At 34.7% G+C, this 13,266-nt stretch overlaps 1 protein-coding gene across 1 annotated transcript in view; it reads left to right on the top strand.

The window, feature by feature from the left end:
* The window catches only part of LOC133522058 (histone-lysine N-methyltransferase SETMAR-like), a 105,966-nt gene extending 92,700 nt beyond the window's left edge, over window positions 1–13,266 (top strand). Inside the window, exon 2 of the mRNA XM_061857247.1 lies at window positions 11,966–13,266. Coding sequence (XP_061713231.1) covers window positions 12,145–13,224 — 1,080 coding nt within the window. The 5' untranslated portion in view covers window positions 11,966–12,144 and the 3' untranslated portion in view covers window positions 13,225–13,266. The remainder of the gene's footprint in view (window positions 1–11,965) is intronic.

Genomic DNA, 13,266 nt, shown 5'->3' with positions numbered 1-13,266 from the left:
TAGAATACTCTTTATTGGCACACCTCAGTAAAAATATACAAGAAAAATAAACAATTGATTAAATGTAGAGGCAGACAACAGGCGGCCTTATCGCTAAAAAGCGATCTCTTCCAGACAACCTTTGAGTAGCGGAAATAGAGAAGTTAATCGAAAAAGTAGGTGTATAAAAACATCCATTAATTAAAAACAGCTTCAGGTGTTTTTTTAAATTGACCTAGATTATATAGATCTTTGTTAGAGCTTGGGAGGTGATTATAGATTTTTATAGTCATATAATGTGGGCTACTTGTTGGTTTTAACTTCGAAAAAGGCACTTTTAGTTGATTATCGTTACGGTTATTTCTTTTTGAGTTGTATCTTTGTAAGAATATAAGTTTAAATGTATTTGTATTGTATTTAAAAATAAAAGTGGCCAAGTGCGAGTCGGACTCGCGCATGAAGAGTTCCGTACCATTTAAGACGTATTAAAAAAATCTACTTACTAGATCTTGTTCAACATTTTACCACTTTGGACACACATTTTACTATTTTGGAAGTGTCTCTCGCGCAAACTATTCAGTTTAGAAAAAAATGATATCAGTAACCAAAATATCATTTTTGAAGACCTATCCATAGATACCCCACACGTATGGGTTTGATGAAAAAATTTTTTTTTAAATTTTATGACGTATTAAAAAAAAAACTACTCACTAGATCTCGTTCAAACCAATTTTCGGTGGAAGTTTGCATGGTAATGTATATCATATATTTTTTTTAGATTTTTCATTCTGTTATTTTAGAAGTTACAGGGGGGGGGACACACATTTTTCACTTTGGAAGTGTCTCTCGCGCAAACTATTCAGTTTAGAAAAAAATGATATTAGAAACCTAAATATCATTTTTGAAGACCTATCCATAGATACCCCACACGTATGGGTGTGATGAAAAAAGATTTTTTGAGTTTCATTTCTAAGTATGGGGAACCCCCAAAATTTATTGTTTTTTTTTTCTATTTTTGTGTGAACATCTTAATGCGGTTCATAGAATACATCCACTTACTAAGTTTGAACAGCTTATAGTTTCGGAAAAAAGCGAATCTATAAGGGTTCCGTTTTTTGCCATTTGGCTACGGAACCCTAACAAGTTATCTTAATCGATAATTTGGTAATCGACAAAATACCTAATGTGTAAAGCGTGTTTTTAGTCACCTGCAATAGTTTGCAGGGTGAATATTTATGTCTTACTGAGCAACTTTTACTACGGGCAATTTGACTTTCCCATACAAAATCTCAACATCGGACCAGCCAATTTTTGTTGCTCAGTATGACCCATATATTTTTCCCATAAATTATTGCAGGTGACTAAAAAAATACCCTGTATAACAATTATCAACGTAATTGAAACAGGCACTACCTACATTGTGGAATTTCGTGGAAAATACTGAGCAGTCAGGTTGAAAAGGGAATATTACGCAAAACTCTGCGTAGAGAGTGCAACTAGCACAAACTGATGATCCTGAGAGCCTGCCGCGAAACACAAAATACTAGTTTTACGCGTTGCGGAATACAACGTGTGTATAAAATTTTAATAACTATACACTTTTAAACAAAAAAATATGGTTTCCGCTTTTCTTGAGAAAATTAAATGACGGTGTTCTGAGGTAAAAAACATACAAAAAATATTTGAATTGATAACTTCCGTTTTTTGAGTTTGTTAAAAATATACTCGAAATACGAACGTTCAATATTAGTACAAATTAAAAAGATAACATATTTTTATATGGAAAAGTCTTTTTTTATAAGGTCCTCTTTCTCAAGACCTCATATGCGTGTATTTAATTTCCAGGAACACAAAATTCGTGTACTTTTTTCATGTATTTCTAAATAATCTTGTTACGAATTATAGAACTCTATATTTTTGCTCGCAGATATGGTACACTCGTCATTTTTTTAACTGTGATTTATACGTATAATGTCATAATACGTATTTTATCATGTTGCAAAAAATATCTTTGAACGATTTTGGATTTAATACTTATGTCCCATGGAATATTTAGTGGCAGTACTGACTCCCTTGTTCATGTAACGTTAAGCGTCGCATAAGGGGTAGATCAATGCAGGAAAAGGAAGAGAAACAACCCGGATTAAATTGACATAGGTATAATTAAAATAAAATAACTAGACAAATTAAAGTAAGTAAGTTAGAATGCCTACTGTAACGGCACTCTCAACTAAAAAGGTCTTTTAAAACTTCACTTAACTTAAGCATACTGGAAACTCTTGGTTCTTGATAGAATAACTTCTTCGCATGCAAGATAGGTTTGGTTAGGTTAAGTTAGACAAGACAGGCTCAGGAACAGGACACACGTGTAAGCGTCAGGATCTGCATTGCATACCTATACGCGTGAAAGTTTTAAGCTGCTTATGAGGTGTGCCATTTACGCGATATACTTTCGCCTTTATTTCAGATTATTGTTTTACTATTTAAAAGTTCCTATGACCCTTATTTTTGTGTATAGATAACACATATAATATATGTAAGGTTTAACCGTAGTCGTACAGAACCATCGTCGTCGTCATTAGTCATTATCCTGGTTTTACTATCCAGAAAAATGACAAACATAGCTAAAATAGTTATTTTTGTGGTTTAAACAAGTAAACGAGGAATTTAGCGGCATCCTTAATGCATTTATTTACAATATTCATATCAACAACGTCATTTTCCTACCATTAGCGTCATATTCCTGCCCATATTATTTCAAACTCTCATTGATAAGAAATTATTATCTTTTAGCTACCATTTCCTTTTACTGAATTATTAACCTATGTATGTGTAGTGCTTTCACCAAAAATTAGGCCTCAAATGCTTCAGGTTTAAAAAAAAAAAAAAACAAAAAAAGAATAAACATTTTTATTTTATTATAGCCAAAGTACTACTCCGATTTCTTTGTAATTTGATTATGTTTTATATAGGTATACAAGTAACGTAATTTTCTGAAAAAAATATTGAATTATCTCTTGAAAAAATAGTAAAAAATTGAGTTGAAAATTTTCAGAATAATTAAAAAATTACTTACGAGATGTAGAGTTTAATAATGTTTAACATATATTTTTTCAAAGATTCAAATCGGGATTAACAGTGTGAAAAACTCGAATTTATAACATCCCATAATACTTTCTCTTCATACAAGCAAAGTAGACAATAAACGAATGAAGTATATTGTGAACGCAATCTTTACGAATTTGAATTAAGAATATGCCGTATTGCATTATAATAGTTATTTACGATACGAGTGCAGAAAATAGGAAATTCGCAACGAGAGGTGATAAATTAAAACACGACCGAAGGAAGTCTTTTAAACAACGTACGTACGTACAACGTTTTACAGTACATATGGCTCTTTAAAGTTTCGACATATGCACGGAAAGTGGTCATTCCCGCACCTATATATATATATATATATATATAGGTTAATAATCCAGTAAAAGTAAATTAATTTATTTATTATTTATGTATCAGTTAGGGTTTGCAATCCGGATCCGAAATATATGAAATTATCCGGATCTGGATCCGGATCCGCAGATCTTCCCATATATTTCAGATCCGTTGGGCAAAGTAATACTATATATTTTTTTCAAAATCTAAAGAATAAAATTAACCAGAAATAAGACGCAAATATTTCATTTCAAAAATGTCATTATTAACATGTCATTTCATTTGATTTATCAACGTGAAGTGGCCAACGAAGGAAAGGAGGAAAGGAGGTTCTAGAGTTTGTTCAATGAGGTCTCATTTAATTATCTCATTAACAGGGTGATTTTACGTAGCAAATACGTTTTCCAATTTTCTCCAACAAAACATCATAAAACCTGTAATGTTTCATGCTTAAATATACTCCAGGACCCGAGTACTATCAGCTGTAAAAATATTAGAAATTAATTTGTTACCACCTTATATTAGGGTCAATTCACAACTGACGAGCAATTTTCGCTTTAAAAATTAAGTAATTATCACACTTTTGTCAAAAAATCTATTGTAGGTTCTAATGTCATAACGCTGATTTATTCCCCTCGTTACACGGATCTTAAATGTCTCAGAATTATGGGCGCACATTATTAAACCACTTTTTTATAAGTGACGGGAAAGCGGTCTCTAAATTGACGCTATTTTTGCCTAAAACCTTCCCCGCATAGGTAGGTAGATTCTGATATTATACCGCATAAATTCTGCTGCTTTCAGAATGTGCTAACTGACCTACGTTATTGAGATTACATTGACTAAAAATTGACTTAGCTTGCGTTTTTTCCACTTAGAAGCGGCCTTTGTGAAAGAACAACGCGCGTTTTATATTTATTTCATAATATCTTGGAGGTTTTTTAAAAGATTTATAACAATAGAGACAACAAATGCTTACAGAACATTTTATAACTTATAACCTACAGAAACCTATACATATTTTTATGGCGACTGTGACGTATTCTGCTCTACGTTAAAGAAAATATGGTTTATTTTTATGTATTATTTTATACTTGATTTTAGAACCTTTTCCTAATAAATTAAATAATTTGAATGTATGTAAGCATGGCAGTCTAAAGTCTCAGTGAAAAGCGTCTTCGTGACAGCATCACCATGTAAATTGTGATTTCCTTTTAAATAAATTTTATATGATTCGTATTTCTACGTGTTTTAATAACTAACGCGAGTTCATCATAGTGACTGAATAATGTTTTACACAATTGAATTAATAAAGTTATGAATTATTCAGAAAACGCTTACTACTGTGTATTGTGTTTACATTGTTTGACGACCGGTCTGGCCTAGTGGGTAGTGACCCTGCCTACGAAGCTGATGGTCCCGGGTTCAAATCCTGGTAAGGGCATGTATTCGTGTGATGAGCATGGATATTTGTTCCTGAGTCATGGGTGTTTTCTATGTATTTAAGTATTTATAAATATTTATATATTATATATATCGTTGTCTAAGTACCCTCAACACAAGCCTTATTGAGCTTACTGTGGGACTTAGTCAATTTGTGTAATAATGTCCTATAATAATATTTATATTTATTTATTGTTCTTTTTGAAACCATAACGCAGCGCGGTGCAAGTAGGTCAACTACAACTGCATTACTTTAACGACATTACTGCAGCGGCGTTGATGCTACCGATATCTGTCAATTTTCTTGATGAAATGAGTGACGGATTCAGTAATGCGGCTGTGAACGTCACTCGTCGTCGTAAAACTACGTAGTATTAATTGTGATTCGAATTTATTAATTATTTATAATATTTTAATAATGAATAATGATGATGAAATGGATATTCCAATGTATGTACAGTCAGCTGCAGAGGTGAACTCCATGCATACAATCAGTCTGTGCAGGGGGGTCACCTGTCTTTGCATCTGACTGTACTTCCTTTGTTTTGATTTTTTTACATTTAGATTTTATTCTAGAAACATTGTTGACTAGTATATTTTTATACAACTTTTTACGTTTGACGACCTTTTGTAAAATTCTTAATTTTAAATTTGATCTGTATAATAATTCAATATTACCTATTGGAATAATATTAACATCAATAAACAAACCTGTGATGACTCGGGGCATATTCTATGGATTTCATATCGATAAAAAAGATGTCGATATATAATACTACATGTGCTCATTAAAAAATCTCGAAATAGTTTTGATAAAGAACTCCTTTCATGCATATTTTACAAAAGAAATAAGGTTTGTCTCGAAATGGTTTATGTACCTAATGGTATTTTTATGACTTAAGGTAAATTGAACTTTTTATGTATTTTTAGCAATACATGAAGATGAAGTAATGTTTCAGAAATAATAACTAACGATATAAAATGATTAAAATACAACATTTATAAATAAAACAAATTCTTCCTAAAACTTTAAGAAGCAGTATACAAAACGATTTTGTATACATATATTAATTTTGTAGAACATTTGGATGTTGACAGTAACGTCGATATATTTAATTGTCGATAAAATATTTTGCACCATCACTTTAGTATAAGTGCCCCGAGTTATCCCAGGTTTGTCAATAAATTGCTCTGATAATTTACAATTCACAAGTGCTTGTTGCTAGGCCTACAATAATAAAGTATATTAGAACTTTGAACTGAACTTGTTTTATCAAGGAAATTTACATATGCAGATATTTAGACTACGCCCCATAATGGAATCATCGCCATCAGAAAGACGTTTTGGACTAAATTACAATAAGATGTTTTTTATTTATTTTTGGAAGGTCAGATGGCAGTCGCTTTCGTAAAAACTAGTGCCTACGCCAAATCTTGGGATAAGTTGTCAAGCGGACCCCAGGCTCCCATAAGCCAGACAACGCGAGGAAGAAGAATAAAAGTTATAAGCGAAAAACCAATTCCATACACATTTTAAAAGCTCCTGACTCTTAAATAATTAACGAATCGAAAAAATCAAACGAAGGACCAATAACGTTCATAAAATTGCGTATATAAAGAATTATTTTATATAATGTTAATATCCAAAGAGGAAAACGAGGACTACGTTTGTGTGGAGAAGCGGTCACGTGACTTCGACCTTTGTTCCATGAATAATGAAAAGTACTAGCAGAGCATAAATTAAATTCAATGAGCATAAGTGAGATTGGTGCGATCTAGAAAGGAAAAGTACCATTTATTTTAAATTAGTTTGGTTTTAAACCGTACCATTATAGGTACGTCACAAAACGATTGTTTATCATCTCAATAAACGCAGAAAGTTCACGGGGCCTAGCTATGACAATCGTTTGCGCCGTAGAGAACGAAACGCTAATGTCTCTCTATGACTGCCAAGATGATATGATGTTAGCCAAGGCTAAGCCCCCAGTACCTATTGAAGTTGAGCGAATTCAAGTCATTAAGTGAAATAAGTCAATACGGGTAAATGTGGCTGGCTTATTACCCGTCTTTTTTTACATTTCAAAATGGCGGGCACCAGAGCCAATTGATACTCTTTAATAAGCTTGTCATAAATAAAAGTAAGTATAATCAAAACATAAGCTATTTATAAATAATTTAATGATCTTTACACGTATGAGTGGTCAAACTTCGAACGAAAAGATGCGTGGACCACGGGCAAAAAAATTGACGAGAACAATCATTTTTTAACAACTTGATATGGTTTTCTTCTTAGTTTGTGCGAAATGATAACTCATACAAGACTACCTATTCCTGTTCGGCTAACATGACTTACATTCTTGCGCGAGAGTCCATTCTCGAAAGGTGCAGAGTTCGTGAATCCTTTTTATGGTTGTTTAAATCATTGATGCATATTTAAATGCTGACCTACTTGTAAACTTGAATGTCCAGTTTGGGGACTGGTCTTTACAATCGAATCAATAGGGATCACCGAGCCGATTTCATTTTTGCGTCCACACCACACAATGTAATTGAGAAGTCAATCAGATTGTGCGAAAAATTGCCTCGTTTGGATTGGCCTTATTTTTATTTTTAACCAAAATATTTTTAATTACAATATATTTATCCAATATCTTCTCTCTATTACCGTTTGGAATGTCAACGAACATTAAAAAACGTTAAAGTTACATTTGAGCCAAAAATAATTGATTGTAATAGAGAGGTAAAGCCTAAAAAAAATGTGCCCCTTAGTATGACCGCCATATATTTTGCGGTCACTGAATCGTCAAACGTCAACTTTTGACAATCTAGAGCTACCGCTAAATGTATTGAGTTGTACAGCGCCATTTCTTTTATCTGTCAAATTCGAAGCACGAAATTGTCTTAGATTTTACGCTCAATGTATCTTTGATTTGAGCTGACCGCGCAACAGTAGCGCCCCTAGCAGTGAATTCTCACGATATTCTCTAATTCAAACTTTTTTGAAAATATCAATACGAACAGCACTGGTCTAAATGTGGTATCATTTGTGCTATGGAAGGACCAAAAAGGGTCTGACAAAAAACCATAAATAGGTGGCGCTACAATGCCTAGAATAGTTGAGAAAAAAATCTAATCATGGACAGCGCACTTCACTTCGTCACTAACGCCTAGGTTCTTAGCTACTCTAGCGCTACTCTGGAGAGATTTGGAACTATTATTTATAGCTGACAGCTGGACACTTTTGCAACAATTCTGCCTAAGGAGTTTCTGTTCCTAACCTCTACCTTCCATAATTTGTGCACATGACTTGTCAATTTAGTTCGCCTGATTCTGGAGGCAAGGTAAACAAAGGGCCCGGAGCGCCTTAGCTATCATATTTCTTGCAGGCACCATTATATATTATATACCAACTATATAGTTGGCAGGCAGGCATATGCCTGAAAGATATCACTGCTACGTTTCGTGTTAACTAAGCGCATGCTGCGAGCCATTCTCTGGGCATACCTTGTCTCTGCTGTCAACTTTAACGCTAAACGAGCGTTGAACTGGTTACTTTAATATAGTTCATTCGGATGCGTGCCGACTGCCGACAGTGCTGACACTAACCTAGCTGATTTTTTGCTGCTTATTTTTATTTACCGAGCTAACTGAATATTTTTTTAAGCAAAAACTTGCTAGGATCAAGATCAAAGTCTAATAAACATGGTAACTATCATCAGTCACTGATGATCCCCCCCCACAACCAAAGTAAGATGGCTTTTATGAATAACTGAACCATAATCTGTCCGACAGCATTATATAGTTGACGAGGGACGGACCGATGACAAATTTTTCATTCCCATAAATATGTGATTGCCAACAAAAGCGCAGTGATAGTCAATCTTCGGAATGGAACAGTTAGTGTCGATAAAGTTTATTTCCACTATAAGCCGTGTTTTCCTGTGGAGTGTTGCGTAAAGCTGTATACTTAACACAGTTACTTCCAGTTTGAGGTTAATTTTTATAAACGTTTCTAACAAATGCTGAACACTACACTAACCTTTTCTTTATGAACAGAAGAAAAAAGTGATTTTTTGTTTTTCATAACATCATCATTTTTCATACTTTCTAAGACGTTAACGGAATGGAAGAACCAAATATGTATGGGAATTTTGGGAAATCGAAACAGCACGTTATACTAAAATAACCTATTTAGTAATAAACTTTTAAATGAATTATTTTCTTTATATATTTTTTTTTTTATATTCTTATTACTTACACATAGATTATCCGCTAATAGCTAGGTCAACTTCAGTAATCTTTACATGATTGATTGGTTTGATAAAACTTCAACTAGGTAGGATAATTTTATAAATGTCAAGGATACATACGTATGGAGTCTGCAGCAGTGTTGCCTTTAATACAAAATCTTAACTAAAGTGTTCATATTCTAGGTCCGCCTACTGTACTGTTTTTTTTCACTAAACGCAGCAGGAACTTGGATTCGCCTATTGTACATTGGTTCGTGACGTCAGCTGGATTATTCCTCCCTGTCTGCAGATTAAGGCTGCTGTCTGTCTGACCGCACGTAGTTGGTGATATGTCCGATGTCGGCGACAGGCACCGCACCGGCCGTCTCCCGTTCAGAATGCATGAATGCGGTCTTATTTTACTGCAAACGGCGATCATTCGTAATAGTCTAAAATTGTAACTGGCGTCAATGCTTGTGGCACCCTCTCAACATGGGAACCATCAAAAATACGTTGCCTAAGATTTTGTACTGCTACATAATATTGATGATTATTTTTCCAAACTTGTGCGTTCTTGTATCAAAGCTTAAATGAGACATTTGATTTGAAGATCATTCGTTATTTTTAATTTAATCATTGTAGTTTTAAATGAATCTAGTGGTATTGACCACTCGTTTTCAAATATAGTAGTAGAATTAAAAATGCCTAGTAGTGGAGATAAATTAAAGAGAATTACACGAAATCGAGCACTCGAAATTCAAAAATCGGCGCCCAGGCACCAGTAATGGGATGGTACAGAGAAATCCTGTAAAACAAGTATTTACCATCAATTTTTAATCGCTGGCAACATTTTACCTTAAATAATAGCCAAAAAGCTGCTTAAGTTAAATTTTTCATTGATATTCGTTAGTTTTAAAATTAATGACGCAATATATCCCATGACTGGAGCAAAAAAAATAGTTTTAATTAGTTAATAATATTGAAACCAATTGCAGTAGCTTTCATGAAAAACAAGATATCTCTCTTTCATCTTATTCTCAAGTTTTCTCCTTAAAAACCTACGTTCCGTCTGGTATATGCCTAAATGGTTTGGAGTTTGTGGGCCTTTGAGTGCCACGTCGATCAGGCAGTGATCTATTGTGACAGCCCTTTAGAGTTCATTACTAATGCCCGTTGAATCTAGGAAATTCCAGATTCTTTGGGTCGTAATGTTCTGTACCACACATAACCTCACGTGTATTTTTTTGAGTGTTTTTCGTTCGACTTAATTTTGAGATAAACAATATTGTATATACTCGTTATTTTGAAGTGAAACTGAGCAAAAGTATCTACTCATGTGGTAGACATTTTTTCTTGGTTTCGTTCCCTGTAGAAAAATACACGTGAGGTCTCCTTATACCCACCCTCCCCCTACGTGATCTATCGTGATTTTTTCGTGATCCCCCTCTCGAACCTCGCGTGATACAAAAATGATAGTTTCATTTCAGTCAGATATCAATAGATATCTTGTCCCTTTAGGTATCATCTTGTCACATGATCACGCTTTATTATGTTATTCGTCATAATGACACATTCATAATAAGCGGGTTGAAGACACCAACGGAATTAACTTTATCAGTGTATGATATGAAGAAATATTGTTGCGTAAGTCATGATTATCGGGCAGATATTGAGTTGCCGGGTTACCTTATCAATGCCAGACGAGAGCTATTAATTTTAAGTTTTTTCATCATATTATTGTGTACCTAATTAGTTCTTTTTTAACTCCACTAGGTATACCTAGTACTTACCTAGCACGTATACCTATTACTTGGTCTTAGAGATCGGCCTATAGCCTGGCCGATCACTAAGACCAAGTTCGCCATAGATTTACTATGGCCGACTTGGTCTTAGAAAAGCGACCCAAAGGACGTCTGAAATACGTCTGGAAAATGAGGTCGTAAACCCTTTTTAGATTCCAAAATATTCCGTGTTGCCGATTATACATACGTACGTATTATATCGCAGTCCATCTTGTTCGTACTGATGTATTGGTGCGATAGATGAGGAATGCGATCGATTTCAAGCAGTCGCTAACGTAAATGTGAAATGCAAACTCGTGTTAGCCGTGCTTGATTATGAGCGTATAGTGAAATAATTTGGAAATAATAGAAAAGCAGATAAATAGTAGCTCGTCCGGCGATTTAATAGTAACGAGCCATAAAAACATAAATATAAGCTAATTAGTTATCTATTGTAAAAATACCTAAACCAAGGAATAAATTTTATTTATTTATTTTATTTATTTCCGTTGAGGTAGTCCGAGACTAAAATGGTGCCATTCACCCGAGTTAAAGACTCTAATTTTCATTAAGAATTAGAGGAAAGTAAAATACATGTGTAAGAATAAATTTAGTATTTCTTGAACGTACGAGGCGCACGACGTTGGTTTAGTAATTAACGCGCAAAAGACGAAAATAATGCATATTCGTTCGGCGCACAATAAAACTGCTCGTGATATTACTGTGGTGGCACACAAACATAGCTGCCTGCACCAGCAGAATATCACAACGTGTAACTGTGAAAATATCGAAGTGGTCACAGAACACATGTATCTCGGGTTAATAATCGACCACAGATTCAACTGGGGGCCGCATATTAACTATGTGTGCGATAAGTTAAGAGCCATTCTAAGCAAAATGTCAATCCTAAGGTATAAATTACCGTACAAAACCCTACGTATGCTGTACCTAGCCCTCGCTGACTCGGTGATCGGTTACGCTTTGAGTACTTATGGTAAAACCTATAAAACATAATTATATAGAAAAAATATATAACTTACAAATAAGATTATTGAAGACACTTATAAATAATAAATAATAAAATAATATCACTACGAGGGTCATGCCAAAAGAAGTTAGATACTCTATGGTCATTTGATCGATACTGGCCAGTTATACACCATTGTAAAGGTAGGTTATTTGCTAATAAATTCAAATATGGAACACTCGGAAAATGTTAGGATTCCTTTTTTAATTATTTTTTTTCTGGGTAATTTTGGAGGGAAATTTTCGCAACAATGGAGCTCACTCGACGTGATTTTCGTGTTATGATTTATTATGATTTTAAAAAAGGTTTAAAACCTCAAGAGTGTTTTGAACTTTTAGTTTCAACTTTTGGCGAGTCTGCTTGTTCACGTGCAACTGTTTTTAATTGGTTTGCTGAATTTAAAAGGGGACGAGAGACCTTTGAAGATGAGGCGAAGACCGGACGGCCGCCAACCGCAGTCACTCAAGAAAACGTACAGGCTGTGGAAAAAAATGTTCGTGCGAACCGACGAATTACATATGCAGAGCTCGAGCGTGAGCTGGGTATTGGATCAGCAGCATTGCAAACTATAATTCATTATCATCTGGCCCTTCATAAGCGTTGTTCAAGATGGGTGCCGCACAAACTCACCGATTTGCAAAAAGACCGCCGCGTAGATTGGTGCAAATTTATGATAGATAAATTCGACGCTGGCGAGAAAAAAAATGTATATGATATACTTACAGGTGACGAAACATGGCTATATAACTACGACCCCGAAACAAAGCGGCAGTCCACAGTATGGTGTTTTGAAGATGAGCCGACGCCAACAAAATGTCGCCGAACCCGAAGTACACAAAAACAAATGATTGCCTCATTTTTCTGCAAGACGGGACATATTGCTACGATAGTGCTAGAAGATCAAAGGACAGTCAACTCTGAATGGTATGTGACAGTTTGTGCCCCCAGAGTACTGTCAGCTTGGTGTGACAAGCGGCCGAAATCGGGAACTCAGCACCTGCTCTGGCACCATGACAACGCTGCCCCTCACACTTCTGCTAGAACACTTGACTATTTCAGCTCAAAAAACGTGACTATCTTGCCCCACCCGCCATATTCCCCCGACCTAGCCCCTTGCGATTTTTACTTATTTCCCAAAATTAAAGAAAAATTAAAAGGAAGGCGATTTGAGAACAAAGAAGATGCCCTGGCTGCGTATAATTATGAAATTTCTGAGGTATCTAAAGAAGAGTGGTCATCGGTATTTTCTAAGTGGTTTAGACGGATGGAAAAGTGTATACGTGTTCACGGTGACTACTTCGAAAAAATAGATAGCTGTAATAAAGAATAAAGTCGGTAACTTTTGAGTATCTAATTTCTTTTGGCATGACCC

This window comes from Cydia pomonella, chromosome 10, assembly GCF_033807575.1.
Source record: "Cydia pomonella isolate Wapato2018A chromosome 10, ilCydPomo1, whole genome shotgun sequence".
NCBI lineage: Eukaryota > Metazoa > Arthropoda > Insecta > Lepidoptera > Tortricidae > Cydia > Cydia pomonella.
The sequence above is the reverse complement of the archived record's forward strand: the minus strand, read 5'-3'. Positions and strand labels throughout refer to the sequence as shown.